Source organism: Anarrhichthys ocellatus, unplaced genomic scaffold (genome assembly GCF_004355925.1).
Source record: "Anarrhichthys ocellatus isolate YVR2014 unplaced genomic scaffold, GSC_Weel_1.0 scaffold16, whole genome shotgun sequence".
Classification (NCBI taxonomy): domain Eukaryota; kingdom Metazoa; phylum Chordata; class Actinopteri; order Perciformes; family Anarhichadidae; genus Anarrhichthys; species Anarrhichthys ocellatus.
The window spans coordinates 5,254,786-5,277,761 of record NW_022280046.1 but is presented as its reverse complement, the minus strand read 5'-3'; the positions used below and the strand labels follow the sequence as shown (position 1 = coordinate 5,277,761).

At 42.2% G+C, this 22,976-nt stretch overlaps 3 protein-coding genes across 3 annotated transcripts; 2 read left to right on the top strand and 1 right to left on the bottom strand.

The window, feature by feature from the left end:
- Nucleotides 1–4,299: 4,299 nt before the first annotated feature.
- On the bottom strand, nt 4,300–6,976 carry LOC116388044 (uncharacterized). Its single transcript, XM_031855638.1, has 4 exons — nt 6,488–6,976; nt 5,978–6,178; nt 5,682–5,792; nt 4,300–5,421 (listed from the first exon to the last, which is right to left on the bottom strand). Exons 1-4 carry the CDS (start codon nt 6,791–6,793, stop codon nt 5,374–5,376), a joined length of 666 nt encoding a protein of 221 aa, XP_031711498.1. The 5' UTR covers nt 6,794–6,976; the 3' UTR covers nt 4,300–5,373.
- Nucleotides 6,977–13,938: 6,962 nt separating this feature from the next.
- LOC116388037 (zinc finger protein 665-like) lies at nt 13,939–20,862 on the top strand. Its single transcript, XM_031855625.1, has 5 exons — nt 13,939–17,423; nt 18,046–18,232; nt 18,335–18,430; nt 18,927–18,989; nt 19,177–20,862. The coding sequence occupies exons 1-5, from the start codon at nt 17,196–17,198 to the stop codon at nt 20,463–20,465; spliced, it is 1,863 nt and encodes a 620-aa protein (XP_031711485.1). The 5' UTR covers nt 13,939–17,195; the 3' UTR covers nt 20,466–20,862.
- Nucleotides 20,863–20,941: 79 nt separating this feature from the next.
- Nucleotides 20,942–22,823, top strand: LOC116388050 (glucocorticoid-induced transcript 1 protein-like). The gene is made up of 2 exons (XM_031855647.1): nt 20,942–21,604; nt 21,690–22,823. The coding sequence occupies exons 1-2, from the start codon at nt 21,546–21,548 to the stop codon at nt 21,964–21,966; spliced, it is 336 nt and encodes a 111-aa protein (XP_031711507.1). The 5' UTR covers nt 20,942–21,545; the 3' UTR covers nt 21,967–22,823.
- The last annotated feature ends 153 nt before the right edge of the window (nt 22,824–22,976 follow it).

The window sequence follows — 22,976 nt, the reverse complement described above, 5'->3', positions numbered from 1 at the left end:
AAGTGCTGCAGCAACTGTAGAGCATCCTCACCACTTCCTTCCTTCCTCTCTCTCTCTCTCTCTCTCTCTCTCTCTCTCTCTCTCTCTCCCTCTCTCTCTCTCTTTCTCTCCACCTACCCGTTGCATTATTCCTCAGAAGCTACATGAGTCAGACTGAGTTGTAGTTGTTAATATTGCTTAATAGAGGTCTGTGGGAGAAAAATGTTAGTAAGACCAGACGCTATTTTCCAGACCCTTTTTATACTGTTTATAATACTTTTAAAATTCTAAATTATAGTTTTCTGTCATTATGCAACCTTTATTATTATTAATATTTTTTTAAATGTAATCTCTATTTAATCAGGCATCTCATTGAGATACGGATCTCTTTTCCAACAGAGAGCTCAGAACAAGAAACATTCAGCAAAACAGAAGAACACAATAAGACAGGAATTAAAAACAGTTACAAGAATCATAAAAACCTATTATGCGTATTACATGATATCTAAGGTTAAGCAGTTACTTCATTTAAATGAGAGAAGAGATGTGAGGTAGTTTGGAAGCTTCAACAATAGAGCTTTATAAGTGAATGACATGAGATGACCACTTCTTCTTGACTGGAAGGCGGTCCATCCAACCAACCGTGTGGCACAGAGAACAATGATGAGTCTGAAATTTTTCATTTGTGATAAAGCTTAATTTGGTATGATACACAGGGTTAAAAGTTTTGATCGGGCAGCATGAAAATACAGAATATCCCCATCGTCAGGGACTAACATGAAGGTTGACTGCACAACAGTTTTACAGCTGGAAGAATAAACATCCTTTAATTCTAAGAAGCCTTGTTTGATTTTTGATCTTTTTTGAGTCAAATGTTGAATATGAATCATGGATGACAGGAGATAAGTATGTGTATGAATCAGCAAGAGTAATGTGCGTGCCATTTAAAGTTTTATGGCACAAAAGTCAATGTAATGTGCATTTAATGTGTGAAAGTCAATTATGTATCTGATGAGTATGGTGAGAACATTGTAAGCTGGCTTACCTATGAATTTGGGCATGGAAATATTAGTTTACGATGGTTAGTGATATTGTTAGCTTAAAGAGAGAGAGATGAGAAATGCCATGCAACACTTCCTCAGCTGGACTTTAATCCTGTGTAATGTATGTCCGTATATTTACCCATGTACTGTGATTAAGTACAATTTTGTGGTACTTGTACTGACGATAATAATGAAATACAATGCATTGTTTAAGATTAAAATCAGGGGTTCCTAATTGTTTTGGCTAGTGGCCCATTTAAAAAATAAAGTTTCATTTTAATAAGTGACCCATTATTTCCCAAAAACGCTGCGAAAAGAGAAAAGTCCAAAGAATAAATAAAGGTTTGTGTAGTTTTTCCTATAGTCATCTCACGACCTCTCAGATTCATCTTGTGTCCCTGTGGAGGGGGCCCGGCCCCTAGGTTGGAAACCACTAGTCTGAACTACCTGACTGTAAGTGAAAGAATGGACAATCTAATAATTCAACATACTGTATGACAACATGTAACTGATTATACTTTTACTTAAGATTTGGAATGCAGGACTTTATATTATACTTATAAAAGAGTATTGTTACATTTGTCACAGCTGGTGAATATAGGTAACAAGGGAAGGAGCCAAAGGCAGATGAAAGCAGGCAGGATCAGTTTGGTAATTTAATGGGGAAATTGCAAAAATTTAAAAGGCCATTAGGTAGGCAAGGGTCAAAACCAGGAAGGCAGTCTGGACAGGCAAACTTTTCAAAAAGTGTTGGGCAAATAATTTAGAAGTCAAAGTATCAGGCAGAGGGTCAGGCAGGCAGGTGACAAGGATCCAGGAAACACACATTACAAATGTTCGAAAGCAAAAGCACGAGGCACATGGCAGCTTTGACAAACTGGTGAGGAGGGAGTGGAAAAGGGCTGATTACATAACTGCAGGGCTGATGAGGAAAGTGGGAACAGGTGAGTAGATGGGCGGGGCAGTCAGCTGATCGGGATAGAAAGAAAAGTCTGAGGGCATCTGGTGGATGGATGGGAAATGGCAATGACGGGGCCTGGAGAATATATGCATGTGGCTGGAGAGGAGGGACAGAGACAGAACATTGTTGTATTGGTGCTTTTACTGATCTGACCTCTATGACCTACATAAGTTACAAAGACCATCAGCAAGAAGATTGGATATGACTATTATTCTTAATGCTTGTCACGGGAGAACCAGAACCAGGACTGAGCGGAGCAGACAGTCAGATCCTGCTGCAGCAACATGAGAGGTTTTGTAAAGGGACTCTGGGGCTCGGAAGCACTACTGCGTCTGACCACAGGGACCGTAAAAATCAACAAAAGTGGTAGCTTTAAGTGAAGGATGTGAGTGCTTCTTCCACCACTGACGTGAACCAGGGACTTCTTGAGTACATGATCAGCGACTTAATCATTCATTTCTTTTTCAGATTTTGCCTGATGAAGATACATTAGGTCTGAAATGTTTGACTTTTTCAGTCCAAAAGGTGAACAATTGGCAGGCTTAAGGTAAACAAAAGTGCAGATTGTAATGATGAATATCTATTTTCATGCTCTCGCTCCGACAGTATGAGTCTCTGTACTGTGTATCCCTCTCTTCCTCTGCCTTTGTCTTTATCTCACTTCTGCTCATTTCAATTCAAATGAGCTTCAGTGACATTATTAGCATATTGTACATTGTACATTGAACACGTGCTGCATATTGTGAAAGCATAAAGGGTGTGGACTGGAACAAAAGAGAGAAGCTAGACCCGGACTGACTGTTCACAGCTCTAATGACACATCTTTGTGGCGGCAGATACACATCTAATCAACAGAAATGTTCTCTCTGGTCTCTCTCCAGGCTGCTCATTAGCTCCCTTATTCTTCCCCAGAGCCGTGGCAAAGCAAAACACATGTTCATAGGCGCTGAGATCAGTGTTCACTTCAGGGTGGCACGGTCATGTCATATTCTGCATGCAGCATAAGCCAGACACATATTGCTTTTGTAGGCTATGATAAGACACTGAATGTTTTTCATGTGTGAGGGGCTCGTGAAGTCATGGGAGCAATTTTAAACAGACATGCACAGAAAGTGACGGCCTGGCATATAAAAGAGTTTCCAGATACTTGTCATTTTAAGAGCACACATGTCAGTGTTTCACTTTCACCTCTAGGGGGTGCCGTTGCAGCTTTGACACACCTGCCAAACCCTCCAATTCCAAATGGATCACTTCCTATTTCCGCCCATATACAGTAACACTGCTGTACGGTAATAATCTGTACTCATCTGAGCCCGCTGTGCACTATCTTCCTGAATTCTTTTTTCTTGACTTACTGTATTTCCTTTGTTGTTTTTTTGCACTTGCTTGTGTTATTTACTCCTAAGAATAATTCTCTATTTCTCACACTATCTTGCCGTCCTTGCTCTTTTCCCCCACTCCCCAGCTCTCTCGTGTAAGTGGGACAGAGTTCGAGTTGTTGGAGGTTTGTTTTGAGAACACCAGAAGGGACAGGCTGCCCGCGAGTCGGTCGTCAAGACGGTGACTTTGAGGTCATCAGATATCAGCTCAGTCCTCCAAGATTCAACACACGACCTTTGTCACATTTGGCTGCAAGACAGCTGTGAGGGTGCAGAGGTGCTGGTATGATGTCCCTCCCTACATATACCTCACTGGGCATACACCTGGGTTCAGTGTTCAGATCTCAATGAAGACCCCCCCCCCCAGCGATTAAAGAATGTAAGAATTTGTCACTATGTACGGACATAGCTCTGAATCGTTTAGATTTGTGATAAGCAAGCTGAATACATGTATATATGGTGTTTTTTTCCTCCTGATTCCAATCCAGTTTCTTTAGTATAAAGCATGTGCTGATGCTGATACTGAATACAAACAAATATCTACAGTATTTTTTTATAATATGTTTGTTTATTTTGCAGCTGCACAGTCCATATTTAGGCGATATTGAATCTAGGGTCACCTCCAGTAAAGTCAAGTCTGAACACTCTCAGTCAACTTTGGCTCAGTCAGCATGTTGCTGCTAATATCCTGACAAAGACCAAGTCAACTGAATACATTATACATGTTTCATGCCATGGCCTACATTACTGTTGCCTGTCTATACATCTTTCTGTGGTTTAGGACCACAATACATCTGTGATTGACTTTTATCATGTGAACCCTCTCTCTGTTAATCTGATTGAAAAGGGAGAAGTATAGAGAAGACCTTCTCTATTTTTGTCAACATTTTTATACCAATGATTTTATTGTATTTTTAAAAGCCTTTAAATTGCCTTCGTGTATGGAATTTGCTAAAAAAAAAAAAATTGTTGAGCAAATAAAAATGTGTTGGATAAATGAATAGCTCCATTTTCTGAAACTAATGTAAAGCTTTCCTTCCAAAACCTTGTCAGACTCACAATGGACAACATTCAACATTGTTTTGAGACCTACATTACCCAAAATGCAACCCAACCTCTGACAGTTCCATCAGAGATTCATGTGTGAGTACAGTAGTGGCTAATGTAGCCTTGAGCTCTAGCCTCAAGCAGAGCTGAGGAGTATTTTCAAATGTGTAGTGTTCAGAGCCAACTGAGGCTGACTCAAGCGACGTCAATTGAGGGCATTTATCACACTTTGCGTATGGAGCCTGGAGCCTGAGGTTGAGAGCTATACTGACCTATAAGGACATTTAAATAAACATGTCCGAAAGATGTGAGGTTATATAACGGTTATACCGTGTTATGTCAGGACTTTCTGGCTCTTACTCATTATTATGCCAACGTAACTTTTGATAAAGGCCGCTCCATGTCCTGCTCCACAACAACTTTCCCATTTCATTTGATTGTGTTATGTTGTGGCACATATGACCTGCGTGTAAAACCCATCATGTTTAAAGTATGACATTAAAAACCTAAATTAGTTGTGATGTACTTCTAGGTGCTGAAACTCTCAGAGTTGTTAGTCTGAAGGTTTCTTTGACTTCAGTGTGCGTCTGTTTATCTGAGTATCTTCACAAGGCGTTTCACCACCACCGTCAACCACGATATTGTGGAAGTCGGGGTCACAACACGATGACTCAGGAGCAGGAAAGTTTTTTATTTTTTAACCATTTTTTTTAAACAGAGGTGTGTGTTGTTGAGGACGACACACTGACAATAGTTTTCAACACAACTTATAAGATAGTTTTCTGTTGTCAGAGCTGAGTAGGTGTTGAAGAGCAACCCAAATGTGTATTTATCTAAATTAGAGGCACATTTGTTGATTGTGACACATCCTTTTGTGCAGTTTATTTTGTCAGCTTTATAAAATCCTTCTCATGGCAGCTTGCGAGCGGATCAGTTCAGAGCGACTGTGTTGATGCAGCTGTGATCATCGGACACGGTCGGAGCCAGAATCTGCCCTTAGGCTCTTCGACACCTAAAAGAAACAAACAGAGACAAGTCATAAATGTTAAAAATGCATCATTGTTGATGTGAACCTGGCTGTAGTTTTCCACGGTTAAACTAAATCTATATAATAATGATATAATAATTATTATTTGTTCTTGTTTTCCTTCTGGGAGGTCAGAGGTCAGGCTTCAGTTTAAAACAGCATTTTACACGTATACAATCCCTTATTCACTACAGTTATGGTCATTAAGTCAGAGAATAATATCTGAGCTTCAAACCGCAACGTACCCGTTTCTCCAGGTGGTTGATGTGCCGCATGCTCCTGTCAATCATTCTGTCTCGGGCTGAAACCTCTGAGGACAGACTGGCGAGCCATCGGGCCTGCTTATCGATGATGAACTGCAACACAGCAAAGATGTCAAATGGCGAAAAGAGACACATCGGTCGCTTCCACTAAAAGAAACGCGTGTCTACTAAAACACAGAGACAACCGAAAAACACTTAGGTCTTTATTTGCCCTTTGTTTTCGGTGTCACCAGGACAAATACCTGTTTATTGGTGACATTTTTGTTTTTTTGGCTCACCTTCACTGAGCCGATGTGGAGCTGAGTCTGATCCCCTGACCTCGGGTTGGTCAGGCTCTTCACTTTCTGGAGGATCCGGTCCGTGCGGTGCTGCATGGCTCCCTGCTCCCTCTCCAGATCCACCAGCCCCTTCTGCAGATCTCTGGCCGCCCTCCACAGCCTGTCTCGCCTGGCACTCAGTGTCTGCAGGTCCTTCCTCACCTCAAGGACAAAACGTTGTTTTTCGCAGTATTTGTATTTTCCTGATACAGTATTTCCCCCGGTCTCACATTCTACTCTTTGAAGAACTTTCATTGACTTTATACTTGTTCCCATTGTAGTCCCTCTCTCTAGAACAGCTTTAAACCAGCAAAGTTTCTGGCACAACCAAATTTATCAGATGAAATCCCAGGTACAAGGAAATATGTAGGAATAGATACTTGCTATAAAAAATCATGGTTTCATCAGTCAATCAATCAAACAGGTAAAAGTTTGGAGGTTTGGCCATTGTAAGATTGGATTTCTCCTCACCTGCCTGTGAGTCCGTCCAGCCTGTAAACTCTGCTTACGAAGGCTCTCGAGACTCTCCACGGCCCCGTCCAGCTCTGCTGCCACCTGCTCTCCCTGCCGCTCCAGCTGCTCGGCGCTCTCCACCAACCCCTGCAGCAGGTGAGCCAGTCCCAGCGAGAGCATCCTCAGCTGGCCCACGGGGACCTCACCGGCCTCCTGTGATGTGGAGGGAACACCTCGTGGAGGGGCACGGTGGGCCTGACATAGTCCCACCAACAAAAAGGACAGCCGCAGCGCTCGGCTCACCCTCATGCTCCAGGATTTCATCAGGTGGGGACTCTAAGTCTCTTCCTGCCGGTCTACAGATCTAGATCTTAATTCTTGAGAGGCCAGAACCAGATCGGATCAACATACCAGATATGTGGCTTCACACAGGGGCTGCTGCTTAAAAGCTCAGGAGAAGAATCCACATCTGCCGGACCTCTAGAGTCCTGATGTGCATCGAATGGATCCCTGAGGAGGTCTGGAGCTCAAGAGTTATAAAGGATAGAGGGATGAGGAGAGGGAGGAGAGCCAGAAGGAGACGAGGGGGCAGTTGCCAGACTGATGCATGGACTATGGAATAGGCAAATGTAACAAGAGCTCTGAATATTTTATTCAAAATAACCATCACATATGCACACAACACATTATTGAATGATTCCTCCATGACGGATTAAGGGTTAGATTCTGTTGCTAATACATGCTGATAAAGTTCATAGTCTGAAGTGAAAGCTGTAGTAGACAGTAGTAAACATTTTCTCCTCAGGCAAATGAGCCCGTCTTGGATTTATACATGAAAGTAAAGCATGATGGACATCTGCTGGATGTTTGAGGAGCTGCAATGAGCTTCTTTCTTTCTTCTTCTTCTGGGACTACTTCTTCTTACAATTCAGTCCTCCCTTTAAGCCTTTTAAAACATGTTCCTGTAGTATTTGCTATGTTGGTATTATCTCTAAATAAATATGTTTATTGGAGCATTTCCCTCAGGAGTTGGTGGAGACCAAACCAGAACTAAAAGGAGAGTGAATATTGAACTTGTATGTATCAGGTGGACAGAGATGTGACTCCAATTGAATGTTCCTCCGTGTCTGCTGGATGTGTATATATAGGTTTGCTAACAATTTTGCCACGTCAACTTATTAAGGTGATAATATGTCAGTGTTGTGTTATTGCTGGTTTAAGTTTGACTAAGTTTGTCATACTTGGTCTTGATGAAACTGGAGTAAAATGTCCATGATTATAAACTAAAACTGATCAAGGATGAAGTTGGTCTTTTGACCTCAGGAAAAAATAATAATATCAAAACAGAGTATTCAACCTCTGCACGTCCTCAACCATATAGGCCCTGCTTCTTACAGTCAATCTTTTCAGCTGCTATGTTCCACTTTCTTCAATAGCTAGTCACTCAATGAGTCTGTCTGCAGTTTGGTGTACAGTGAGCAGGGCTTGTTTGCCTCTGGAATTACGGCCAAACAGTAAATCAAAATTAAATCAAATGTCCTGCCAATGAAGCGTTGTTGAATTGACTTTGACAGAGAGAATTTAGGGTACAAAACGTGACTTCCTACACTCAGACTCAGGCTGAATGAGGTGCTTTGTGGCAGCGAGGGCCAGACCAACAAACTGTTCTTTGAATTGTTTTGGAGTTGGGGCAGGCCTAATGCACAAACGACACTATGTCAACTCATAAAGGCTGATTTATAAAGGAGAGAAAGGCGTCAGTCTCAGCCCACTCCTTCCTGGCATTCAGGATACACACAGAAAGCTGCAGGGAGGCGGCGTCACTGCATCACTGCATGAGAGAGGCTGTGGACCACAATATCCAGTAAGTCCACATGATTTTATCATTTTAACAGACATTTGAATATTTAGGTGAGTAAATGAGTGAAGGATTTTAGGTGAAAGAAATGCATTAGGAAATGTTTAAAGATACTAAAGACACTGTTGTCAGATGGAAACCTTGCATCTCAAAATAACTGCCTTTTTCAAAAACTAAGAAGGACAACTTTGTTCTCTGTTGTGTGCTTTCTTACATAGTTAGATGTTTCCATGTGCGTCAAATATGGCTCTCAACCCATTCGCCAGAATAAACTGTATGTAAAATTACATTTAGGTTTAGGCAACTAAACTTCTTAGTTAGGTTTAGCAGAAGATTTTAAGGTTTGGGATCAAACTTGTTACTTTTGGTTTCACACAGTACATGACAAATCTCCTGTGGAAGTCCCACATTTGACATCCATCCACCCCACCCTCCTCTGTATGTGGCTCACATTTATGACATGTAAACAACAAACGCAATCCGGGAGGAAATACGTTCCTTCGAACCAACAATGCAGTTTAGTTGTATGGGAATGTCATTTTTCGGAGACCAGGCTGTGGTGCTGGCGCCAGCAGGCGATTAGCCTAGCTTAGCATAAAGGCTGGAAACAACTGACAAACTGCTGGGACTTGAATTTTAGGGAGTAAATGTACCAACCCAACATCTTTAAAGCTCATTGGCTTTAGAGGGAGTTGTGTGCTGTGGCTATATGTTGTCGCCAGGCTAGCTGTTTCCCCTGCTGTTTTATGCTAAGCTAGGCTAATTGCCTGCTTATTTCTGACAGCTGAGCACCGTGTGGATAAAAAATAGTGAGTCAAGGGGCTTCATTTGATATTTTTTAAAGGAAGTGTGGACATGTTCTTATCACTGCTGTTGCAGTTTTGTCATCTAGGACATGACTATCTTGTGTGTTCATGCATGTGCACATCCCGCTGTCTGAATATACATTGAATGTATCCACTTGTGTGCGTGTGTCTAGTTGTGTGTTGAACACGAGCAGAGTGAGATGGAGGCTGAGAAGCAGTGAGGCCGGCACGCAGGCATGTATGTGCTGATAAAAACGCTGTCACATGATCTCACGGTGCCCCCAGGCGCTGCTGGTGTCCTGCATTTTGGTTGGAGCGTTCAGTGTATGCGGAGAGGGGAGTGAAGCCCTGTTTCCCAACATCACCAGGGTTCTTTTTTTTATCGTGTACTAAATCATTTATTTCACTATATTGTTTCAGTTCATCTACTACCGTATATCAGCAGAGCAGATCACGACCACCTGTCACAATCCTTCTTTGACTCGTCCTTTAAAGTTACCCAGTGCCAAACAACATCTCCTGCCCTTTAAATGGACCACATGAGCAACTTCATTTTGATCAGTGAACGATGGGGACAGCAGTGTGGATGACAGCTTGTTCAAGTTTACCCATCTGGGCCTCTGCTACTATTGTTCTATTTCATAAGACTGCTGGAGGAGTGAACATTCAAGTGCAAAAAGGTTTATTGCAAAGTCAATTTAGTAAAAATAACTCATTTGAACACCTCTTTCTATGGGTAGCCTACACCCTTTTATAATGTCTGTGTGCATGAATTAATATACACATTTATAATGTGAATAGAGAACTCTGCGTCATACTCCTGGCTCACCTTAGCATAAAGACTGTCAGTGAGCTGCAGATGTTTGCAGTCATTGGCACCAATCCCTCTTGGAAACCATGTGAAAGAATTTCAACACATATTACGAATTTAATTTATGATCATAATATGTGATCTGTGATCTGATAGCCTCGTTTATTGCTCAATTGTGCAAGTGTTCTGGGAATACCGCAAAACACATTCAGGAGTTTGACGAGATCTTTCTTCACTTTTTCAAACTCTCTTTTGTGCTTTCACTGAGACCTCCAGCACATGCAAGCACGTGCCAAAAATGTGGTTGGTTTGGCTCGGCTCTGGCAACTGTAGTGTGATTCAGGGCGTGACAAGATTGCACCGATAAGCAAGTAAAAACAGGGTTTGGCTTCAGTCAAAAGAGGGAACTGTAGCTAAAAAGGGCAAGCAAGATGTCATAATTGGGAGCAGGTGTGGAGGTCAGGTGATGGTCAACTGGTTTCCAATTTTGAACCTCAAAATGAAAGACATTTTAACACACCCACACATATTAGAATTGACTGTAAATCAGGACAGTAAGTCAATCTCAAACAAACAAACAACTGGAGCAAATGGAGACAGTAGATGTGATAATCACTTACTTTCTATGCTGCTTTTACATTCACAGTTGTTTTTGCAACTACGAGCATTTTTAGGGCCCAGAAGGGACATTTTGTATTTATGTTCCAATGTGTCATATAGTGCTTGATAAATCACAGTGTTATTACATAATCTTGACATAAAAATAATTGTGTGATTTAATAAGATTTATGAAGTGGTAATGTCCCACAACTGTGGTCTCAATATGTAAAATGAGCGAATTCAATTACGATACGACATTATTTCAAATTAAATCGTTTTTTATATTATAATATATAAGTTAACACCATATTCAATTTTTTTTTGTTTTGTTTACTGATCTTTTTTCTTCTTAATGTGCTTGTCCCAGACTTTTTTGTCTTTACTGAACAAATGCCACTGTAAAAATTATAATTTCAAAGCCGAAAGAAAATATTGTTTTTATAACAACAGAAGTTAACAAGTTAGCACGTGGATGACAGGTTGGGCAACCCACATTATATGACCCTCAAGAGCATGAAAAAACGAGGTAAAGTTCATCTTTTCTTCTGAAGTATTTATTGTGTGTCGTATCGATAGTATTTACAATGATGCACAAAACTTGAAAAAGTGTCTTTAATTCATTTTGAAATAAAAAAGGACAATGTACACATTTAGTTAGTAAGAATAAGTGCTATAAACCATAAAAAACATGTTCCTGATTAAAATCCTAACCACTTTATGCAATTGTGTGTACCTGTACTGCACCTGATTGTTAAAATCTACATTCATTGAGGTTGATTTTAAAAAATGTTTTAATTTAGGGGAGTCAAAAGTGATGGCAGTTGCGGAAACATCCTCATATATTATCACTCTAGGAATGCAGGAATCGCTATTATGTTTATTGTAACAATAACTTCTATTTATAAATGTATTATGATTTGTGGTATGTGTTAAGGCAATCCAGGAATTTAAGCCTGTTCTTCCACCACGTTGCTCTAATGCTCCTAATGCAATCTCTCCGTCACCGGGCCTCCACCTTTTCATAAAGGCCCCACCAAGTCAAGCATGATTTTACCCTTGACTCCCTGGGGTTTGGAGGTCAGAGGTAGGGTGACTGAACAGCTGGCGGCGATCACATGCCAACAACGTGCTTGGTATGTCCTCCCTCTGTGGATCAAACATGTACAAACTGAAACCCCAGCAAGCAGGATCGAGCATGTTATTGTAGTGTGATTCCCATTAATTAAGCTCCAGCGGTCACACGCCCTCGCCGTACTGCGGGGCCGTGCTATAGCGTGAGCCTGCAGCGTGCTAGGTTCACTTTTAGCGTGAGCACGCTCAAACTCAGAGCACGATATCTCTGGCAGGGATTGGAGTAAGGCATTCATTATAAAAATCATTTGTGTGACATGAGAAACTGGGATGACTGACAGGTTTAAGAGGCAGCTGTGGAGCGCAGCTATGAACCATAAATCATCAAAGATTAGTTTATTATATTAATTGATTCACGGCTGGCACCGTATTTCAATCATCGTTACTATGCACTCACACTGTGTCTCTGCATTAAAGAGCCAGACAATAATCTGAATGTTAGCCTGCTGAGCTGATTGTGAAACATCTGATAGTTAGCTTCGGGCTCAAACTGATAATTTGAGTTCACTATCAGCCCTGTAGGATCATGTCCTGCACATGCAACCTGCAACCTGCACTGCACCGCCAGCACCATGCATGTGGGCCTGTATATATGTCTCTATATGTTCTTAATAAAAGCATTTTTTTATATAAGATATGGGACTAGATGAATATGGTGCTTTGCTACAGTTTAGATGTCAGGTTAGTTGTCTCTAAGGCTGTGATAATTACTATTTCTATATTAAAAACATTACATTACAAACATTTTAAGGCAACAATTCTCAAACAGTATATAGGCTCTGTAAGCTGGATTTGCATGGAAGCGCCCTCACCAGACAGTAATTGACTTTTCTTCCTCTTCTTCTTGCATTTCTTCTTCTCTTACCCTCAGAGTACAGCCTGGAGTAGCCGCTTGCTGGGGACAGGAGTCTTTCCCTGCTCATTGGGTGGTGTGGGTGGTGCTCCCTTGCACCAATTCCTTTCACCAATAAAAAGCTGTGATGGGAGCCAGGGCCCCGCAGACACGTCACACTGCCTCTCGTCTCGCTCGCTGCAGGAGGAGGCACATATGCATTTGGCTCGGTGATGAGACGCTGGAAGTATTGCTGGTATGTGGCGGCAGAATCATTTGGCATAACAACGCTCCTTAAGGTATAAGAAGAATACCAACTGTAACCCAAACCCTTACCGATTATGAATTCAGTGCCTATAGCTCCATTCAGGACAACGCTTTCCTTAGGGAGGCTGCAAGTGTGCTGCACTTAATCTGAGTTAGGGAAGTAAACCTGACATACATTCTTCTGGGTCAATGTATGAAATATGAATCCATCTTACATTGAGGTGGAACTATAAGACAAAACCTACGCCCCTTGTGTTGTTGACTGAAAATCCAGCTTTAGCTGCATGCAATTTACAAACGTCTCAGAGCCACAATTAATCCTTAATGTTTGCAGGTATTTATCAGACTAATTCACTACTTCCAGGTCTAAATCTCCACACTTCTGAATTGAGATAGTAAACAAGGCAAGAGTAAAGGCAACAAAGAGACAACAGCTGGAGGCAGAAAGGGTTTTTCTCATTTTGTCCAATCAATGACCGTTTAAGCTCGTGTCCCCCAGAGTGCCCTCACACCTGCCAAGAGACTTCTCTACCCAGCAGAGCGAAGGGCTGATTATCATTAGTTACTATCAGAGGAGCACGCTGTCACTTTTTTTCTTCTTCTTTTTTTGCAGAGCCAGACTTACTCGGGCCTCTCTGGAGTTCCTGATATAGGCATAGTAGTTAATGAGGGAAATACCCAAAGTTAAACCGAGCATGGGAGCCTGAGAGGGGGGAGTGGGGGCGGGGAGGGAGGACCGGAGAGAGTGGAACGTGAGAGAGAAAGTGGCAGGAGAAAGAGAGAGAGATGACGAGTATACGGAGGGCAGAGCTGCGAGTCTTCCTGGAGGACGGAGTGGTGTCTCTGCTGTGGCTGTGCGGGTCTCTGGCATGATGATTTGGGACAGAAAATTTAAAAAAAAATCACATTGCCAGGGATTACGACACTGCTGCTGCGTTTGCTACTGCTGCTCCCAGAGCTGGAGGAGGATACCTGGAGTGTAGTTTTTTTTTTCTTCTTCACACATTTCTACAATAGGACTTCTTCAAGCTGCCAGTCTGCAGATTCACTCTGAATGAATAACTCTTCTGAGACAAGATGGAGTGGATTAGCCTGTTTTTGTCACGCCGCGTGTCTGATCAGGTGCAGAGCTTAGTCGACTGCTGAACAGGGAGTCTTAGCAATTTGTTCACAGTGGCTAAGTTCTTCACTTGTACAGAGATGATGAGGGTGTATGACAAAGAATCTGTAGTTCCTCTCTAATTGAAGATTTATGCTCAAACTGTAAAAAGTGACATTTTCTTTCCCTTTGCTTTCTTTTAGCTTATGAATATCTGAAACATTCAAGGATATGGCAGATGGCAATATTTGATTTAGTGTCAATTGAAAAAGAGCAAAGCCAACAATGAATTGATCCTACTAACAGGTATTGTGTGTGTATCCAAAGCCTGATATCTCTTCTTTCACTTTGCCATAGAGCTCCATTGTAAAAACAAATCAACGAGCCACTGTCACATGTTGGTTTATTTTAAAATCGATCCCACTGCCTTGCTGCTATACATACATATTCAAATGTGTATTAATCCGCAGCTGAAAATAGTCCCTAACAAATGCACTATTAACTCCCGTTTGAGTAACAGTAGCTAAAAACTACAGTGCCCAGCTTTTTTTAGCACACACTGAGCCTTATGGAAAAATGAAACTTTGTATTTGTATTTGTGAGGTGTTGTTTAAAGACTGAGTGGCACAGACAGGATAGGGAAGTCAGAAAGTATGGAGAAATGGACTAACACATTGTTGGTTTTGGTCTTTGTTGGGATTTGTTTACAATAACAATAATATAGGATAACACTAGCCCTTTCAATTATGTTCCTTTTTACAATAAAGCACCCTCTCTATTCAATAAGAGTCATGATCTCAAGTTCAACCCGATTGAAGGCCCAATATAAACCATTCTGATAGTCCCAGAGTAAATAAATAGATTAAATCTCAAACAGGACGTGGGTTTGCTGGTCTTTAACTTCTTAACATTTATATCTGCAGAACACATTTGAACCACATGAGGGAGCCTGAATTGTAGCCCACTTATGACATTGCATCTATTATGAAAGGCTAGTTTACATTCTGTTAAGTCCGCCGAAATGTATTTGTTTGGTCTCATTTACAAAGTATTTTAGTACATGTTTTCAATAACACATGCATTAAACGAAGTTGGCTAATCAAATGTATACCTCTTTGACATGGTTTAACTATTTTGTACCTCTTCAAGATAATATAATGTGGTGTAGAAATGGCCAGGAGCGTTCAATTATGCAAAAAAATAAATCTCTGATCACGTTTCATAGTTAAGGCCTGTTGTGGATTGGGTCACAATTATGTGCCATTTTAAAAGGTGAAAAAAGGTGAAAAAAGGTGAAAAAAAGTTTAGAACGCTTAGAACATTGCTCTATCTTTCTTAGTACCAAAGGGCATATGGAGGGAACTCTGTTTTTAAGGTTCTGTATTTGATGAAAAGAGCAACCAGCCAAAAAGTCTTTATAACGATGAATATTGACACTGTTTATCTGTTCTCTTTGCTTTCCAATTTCGAAATGATGGATGGTACCAACAAAAAGCTGAAGATGAAAAACATTTGTACATGCGATAAACCAATAAATTAATAAGATTCCGTCTATTCCAGGATCAGTATCTCTTGTATAAAAAAAGTATTGTAACAATATTCACTTTTATATAATAAGAGTTATATCATGATGGGAGCTCATGTGGGACAAAAAGGTTGGGTATCCCTGTGAGTATCTTCAAGCCCCACAACAAGACAAATGGATACATATCAGTGAAACACATTTGTGTTCTCACAAATTAAAAGCCTTTGGATAAACTACTGGATTTTTATAATCGTCTAACAAGATCCACATCTCAGCCATGAAAAGATTATTTCTATCCTCTGTCTGCTTGTGTCGGTACTCTTTTTTTCGGGATAAGATCATTTACACCTGCAGGTTTATCAGATGTTAATCTGCGGTTTTGTAACTCCTCTCCCTTTGTTGTTTGTCATTCTGACTGACAATTTGCAATGGTGCCAGTCGAGCTCGTCCCTGAGAAATTAAATTAAGTTTCTCTTTGACAATTAGAAGATTATAGTCAACGGCAAGATTATGTTTATTTTTCCTTAGGACAGATGGAAACACATGAGATAATATCACAATATAAAATAAATTTCATTGGAAATATAAAGATGGATTGATGTTTAGCGGCCTGCTTTTAATTCCAATAAAGGAAATATGTTTGGCATGGAAATTAAATCCCGGCTCAGTTTTGTATAATGTGCAGAATTTGACACTTTGAATGGAACCACCAGAGGGCCACATGTGGAGTCATTACTCCGAGGAAACATCTGGCCTCCCTCTTGTGCCTTCTGAGCTGATAGCAGTTCGACCAAACACACTGGCTCAGTTCAGCAGGAACAGGAGTCTAGTCTGCTGCAGCCATTGTATCAGTGAAGGAGAGATTGACATTAGATAAGAGAGGAATCTCTTCTTGTTCACAAGTTCCACATTTTTTTCTATGTTCGGGATTATTTAAGGATAGTTTATGCTCAATGATTATTAGATACTGTCCACACAATACATTATTCTATATTAATACATATATGTCATAAGATTGTCTGCCTGCATTCTGTACCTGCAAATGATGGTATTGAAAAGTGTCTAGCTGTAGGTTGTCCTCAGTGTATTCAGTATCATGAATGTACAATGCTCTGGTTATGGGAAAATACAACAGCACACTATTATTTACACCTATTCTGGTAATAGATGTACTACAGTAAGAATGTTCTGTTGTCATTTGTTAGCGGTGTTCATGCCGTCATGACAGCATACTGAGCTCTGGCAAAGACTTTGAAAATAGACCTAACCAACCATTAACACTCTGATGAACAACCAAAAATCGAATTACTATGATAAATTATTAAATTATAACAATGTATCAATTTATTGGATTTAAATAAAAAATAAAAGAATAATAATACATAGATACATTAACATTTTAGTTAGTATAAATGTGCTTCCATTAGTGGTTCATATAATTAGATTGAGTAGAATGGTCAAAGTAAATATTGAAGTAGCCAGACATGGTTTGATTCCAAAAATTATTCCCAAACTGCTTTTTAAATGATTCGAACTCGACTTTTTTTTTTTTTTAATAACACTTTACATTTAATCACATTTTAGGGTACAACACCCAAAAGTAGAACAAGCTAAGATGTAACTGTTGAATAGATGCTGTAGCGCTTCATCTCTCCTAGGGGGCAGAAGTCTTCCTCGACTCATCACACGAAGAAGAAATGAGCGGAACAGCAACATGAGCGGAACAACTTGCCCATTGCAGAAAAGAAAGATTTGCTTTATTGAAAACTAAACTACAACATCAAATCAGTTACAAACATGTTCAGCCTGGAGACTTTTGAGAGCCAGATATCTGCTCTGATGGAGACTGAGGTGCACGCGGCGGTGACGGAGCTCAGCAGACTTCTGGATCAGTGCCCGGCCTCGGCCAACGTTGTTATGGCCGCTCAGCAGCGCGCGGCTCCGGCTACAGTATCGGATGTGAAGAGGGAAGAAAATGAGAGCGAAGTGAGCGAGGAGAGTCACCCGTTTAATAAAGCCATAACGGTAACACTTACGTTATGAAAACTCGCTGGTTTTAACCTATGTTGTGACATTTCGTTATGAACAAATGCTAAGAATTAGAAATTGTGTTTTTTGATAAGTAACGGCACTAAACCGTCTCTCATGTAACGTTAAGGTTGTGTGCGACTGAAAGTCTCTCAGTAGCTTCAAACATGGATGTGTTGCAGCTATTCTGAGGTATTCGGTGTCGCCCAAAGCAACTCGTGGCTCACAACAGCGTCATAACCAATTTGTATAACTTATAACACTCATGTGAAAGTTTATAAAGTGCAACAACAAACCTTTGCTCAAAGTAACTTTCTCAGATTTCACTTAAAAACATGTGATTAAGTTTTCACATTTTATTGGAGTCAAGGGTCTAGCAGTTATGATTTTTTTCTTCAAATAAGCAGTTATTATTTTATTTATATTATATCAGTCATCAACGTAGAGAAGCAGCATATTCTCACTAAACCCTAACCCAAAGATATGGCATTTCTTTCCTCGATACATTTGCTAAATGATTATTCATTTGTTGTATCGTGCAGATACATTTTGTGAAAGCACCATCACCTATACTTAACATCTCACTGCTCCTCCTTCTTTCCCGCCCGTGACTTCACAGGACCAGTTTGCATCCCTCATGGAAACGTGGACCAAAGGCGCGGTGCAGAAAATACTGACGGTGTTGAAAGTGTCCATGTGTGAAGCGGAGGACGGTCCCGCTGCAGAGCGGAGGGCCGGGCCGATCGGCGAGACGAAACAGGCGAGCACCAAGCCGAAAGCGGGGCGAGTGGCCGGGCCCAAGAGTGGTAAGTCGGTTAAAGGCTTGAGTGACTGTGGAGAGGCTTTTCACGTTCACTTACTGGCATTATTTTGGATATTAAACAAGGTTATATGTTGTTGAATTACAGAATCTGCATCCACAAGCTCTCGTCAGAAGAGAAAGAAAGCCGAGGAAGGATCCAAACCAGCGCCAAAAAAGCAGAATGACCACATATATCACAGAGGTATCGGTACCAGCTTCAGTTATGGTCAAACTTTGAATTACATAATATTGAACACAAGTATTGCTCCATGTTTTGATCTCTAGTGCTCAGTACAGTGAAAGGAGTCATGTGCCAGCCGTGCATGTTTCAAGTTCGAATCATTTGTACATAGTTTGGGTTGTGTTTGCTACAGTTGGATAAGCAATGACCGTAACATGTTTTAAATCCATTTTTACCTCTACTTCCTCCGTTAGTGCCAGTCACTTCCCAAAGCATACAGCCACATTTGAGCTTTTGCAATATTTTGCCTTTAGTTTACATTTTCAAAATGAAATGTTCAGGTGATACAACCACCTAAAAATGAATTGCTTTACCTGCCAAAACACATCTGCAATTATAATGGCCGGCTGGAGCAGGATAGATGTCCCGGCTACTACTAGTAGTTCTGATTGGGCAAACTCTGCTCCCTTATTGAGAGATACACTAAAGTTAATTTCAGGGTTTTTTTTCTTTTCAGAAGAGCAACATACTGAAGAACCAACAGCAGCAGCGGCTGATTCAGAATCAGTGATCACACCTGGTAACTACTGCTTCTTTACAAACCAGCAGAACAAAGACTTCCGTCTGAAACTTTTTTTGTTCATGAGCAAAACATTGTTTTAATCATATATTAACTTGTTGAATTTGAGCGGCTGTGTTTGTCTGTGTTAGCTGTGTGCCTCCCACTTTGTTTCGAGTCCCCTAATGGAGCTTTTTGTTTGTTTCAGCTGATGCAGCCACACGTGAGAGTAACTCTGGCTCCCCGTCTGTGCCCGACGCCTCAGAGCCGGCCTCCGATGTAAGCGAGGAAGACGGCGTCCAGGAGGATACAGGCACCTCGACTGGCACAGCCAAAATTAAAAAGAAGAAGAGCACGGGGCCATTGAAGTGTCCCTCTTGTGACAAAACGTTTGCTCTGAAGTGTATGCTGGACAGACACTACCTGACTCACACCAAACCGCACCTCTGCTCCGAGTGCGGCAAATGTTTCTCCGAGAAACAGGGGCTCATGGCGCATTCCAGACGCCACACCGGAGAGAAACCTTACGAGTGCTCCGACTGTGGGATCGAGTTTGCTTACAAATACACCTTGGCTAGACACATGCGTCGGCACAGCCTGAAGAAACCGAGCACCCGCACGTGCGCGCTGTGCGAGAGCCAGTTCGACGGCGCGTTGGAGCTCCAGCGGCACAGGTGTGGTGCCCTGAAAAAGACGTTTGTCTGCTCGCTCTGCCCCGAGGCCTTCGAGTGCAGGAAGAGCTTGGCCGATCACGAGAATCTACATTCGGGCGACAGAGATTTCGTCTGCGAAATGTGCGGCGAGAGCTTCTTCTCGTCCTCGTCCCTGACCACCCACCGGGTGACTCACGGGCAAAAGGAAAACTGCTGCGACGTGCTCGGCCTCGGATCCAGCGATGCGAGCGTCCTCGAAAATCACCTGAGCAGACACACGGGAGAAAAGCTGTTCTCCTGCGAGGTTTGTGGTAAAGGCTGCAGCCACCGGAGCGCCCTGAAGCACCACATGCTGACGCACACGGGGGAGAAGCCGTACGTCTGCGAGACCTGCGGCAAACGCTGCGGCCACGCCAGCGCGCTCCAGAACCACATGAGGATCCACACGGGGAAGAAGCGGGGCCAGCAGCCGGTCTGCAACGTGTGTGGCAAGAAGTTCCGCTGCACGGTCAACCTCAAGTATCACATGAGCATCCACACGGGGGTGAAGCCGTACGCCTGCGAGCAGTGTGACAAAAAGTTCAGCAACCCCAGCAATCTGAAGATACACATGGCGATTCACTCAGGGGAGAAGAGGTACGGCTGCAACATCTGCGGCCGGAGGTTCACCCAGTCCATCGGCCTCAAGCTGCACCGGCGCGTCCACACGGGAGAAAAGCCGTATTTCTGCGCGGTCTGCGGGAAAGGATTCATGCACTGCAGCGACTTCAAGAAACATCAGAGGGGTCACCTGCCGGTTGAGCCGGGAGATGAGCAGTCTGACAATACTGCTGTGAAAAACTGAAACGTTTGATTGCCGTATGGTCACTTCTTGTACTTATATGTTGACATACTCTACACTGGAAACAGGGCTGGGCAATGTGACAATATATACTGTGAGATTTGTCAACCCTCATACAGAGTTTTCAATCCTCTGTTTGTATTAGAACATTGCAGACTTCATTGCAAGTATAACATTCTCAACATTGACCAAAAACAATAAAACCTTTAAACACTCAGCAGGGCTTGAGAGTCATTGGCAACAATTTGGAGAAATTGGCGACCAATTCTTGCCACTTTTTAAATTTAAGAAGTGGACAAAAACAAGACTCTAAATGAAATAAGCACCTTTGTTTAAGCCACAGAAACCATTCGAATATCAAAATGTTCAGCTCTTTCAGGAGAGGTGTGATATGACTTTTCATATTCGTAATCTTTAAACTTTTTGAATTATTAAGGTTTTTGCAATTTGTTTTGAATTGGACATCTATTTTCAGCAATGTTTTTGCAATTAATTTCAGCTTTCAGCATTCCAACGCATTTTCAGCAGGAAATGCATTTTCTAGTTTTAAATGTCCTGCAGTGAGCCGTAGGAGAATCGTATGAATCGGGCCTTTAGTTACTTAAATACTTTTACAGCCTATATTCTATAAGTAGGGGAAGCATTGTTAAATACATTTCAACTTTGAAGAAGGTGTATTTCCTACTTCAGCACTGAAGAGGGGCTGAGTTGAGCTACCATGTTACTTTTGGCTGCTTAAAAATACGGACTGCCTCAATGAGGAGCAATGTGTGAAGCCAGAAAGCTCACAGTGACACTGTGGGCCTTTTTGCTATAAATTGGTAAATTAGCAGTATGTAGACAGTAGATTTATGTCATTTGAAAGACTGCCTGTGGGGATTCTCCACAAAGTACATCAGAGGAAAAGAAAAATAGACTCTGACTCTTTAAATACAAAGATGTGTTGGAATCATCGTGGGTTGTTACATGTGAGTGTTGGAAGTGTGGACTGTGCTTCTACGCTGTGTCTCTGTGCTCACAGACAGTGGAAGCAGCTCCCCACTGCCCAAGTTCGCCTCCTCTCCCAAACCTAACAACAGTTACATGTTCAAGCGGGAGCCGCCAGAGGGCTGTGAGAAGATTAAAGCTTTTGAGGAGATGAGGTACAGACAAACTGAAACACCTCCCTGCTGCCTCAGGAATGTGTGACCCCCCCCACCTGACTTAACTTCCTGTGTTCCTCCGCAGCTCCAGGCAGTCCACATCAGCTTCGATCCCCCTCTTCTCCTGCCCCGACAAAAACAAGGTCAACTTCATCCCAACGGGCTCGGCGTTCTGCCCCGTCAAACTCCCCGGCTCCCTGCACCTCATGCCGGCCTCGGAGCCCGAGGAGGAGGATGAGGCAATCGCCGGCTCGGACCCCACTCAGGTCTCCACTAGCACCAGCACAGACGACGCCCCGGAGGAGCCCGGATCGCCCTCAGAGACTGCAGACCCCCAGACAGACAGCCCGGCTATCAGCTAGACCGGAGCGGAGCTGGCCTCTGCCCTCCGGGATCCACCCACCACGACCATCATCCGTCACCACTGACTGTCCCACCCACCAACACCTCCCCCTCCGTCTCTCTGTGCTGACCCCCCTCCACATCTGCATGACGTAGCAACAATGTCCCGAATAAACAACCACCGCCACCCCGAAGACCCGCCACCTTACTGCATCGTGTCTGAGCTGTGAAAGGAGCTGATGGTCAAAGGTGATGGTCTGCAGGCATCGGAGGGAAGAAATGTAGCACGATGGATTGGGGGGGGGGGGCATGCATTTTAAACTGGTAGTATATTTCTTAATTAAATGATGTGTTGTGTTGTGTTCTGTTTCAACATTCACAGTATGAATAAGCTCTCTAAACATATACTATATACACATATATCTCCAAGAAAAATGCTTGTTTAAAAAAAATAAAAATAATAATAATCCCAAATGGTGTATTGCTGTGTTTATGTACCCAACAGGAAAAAAAACAGCTGTACTATTCAGGATTATGTTTACACTATCCAGGTCACCCTGTCTAAAAAAATGCAATGAGAAAATAATTTGGGCAAAGAAAAGAAAATGGCCTCACATTGGTTGCACAGTGTCTGCATCCGGCCACGCTTCAGGTATTTCACAATCAGAGTCTATACTCAGGTAATTTGGAATGTATGTCCATACCAATATCTGCAGCCTGACGAAGCAGAACAGATTGACCGCCATTTAATTCTGTTTTTCTTCTTCTCTCAATCCCAGACAAATCATTGCTCTCTGGTCCAGAGTCTAGTCTGACACTCGACTCGTGATAGCTGACTGCAGCAGGTAGAGGCTGAAGTAGTGACTGGTGGTGAGATACTGTACGGACCACACACACACTGTGACTGATGGTGTGTGTGTGTGTGTGTGTGTGTGTGTGTGTTGACAGAGACTTGGATGACATACAGCAGTTGATAATTAAGCCTGCGGACTGTGTGATTGGCTCTCCTGAACCTGTTAACCAGAAGTGG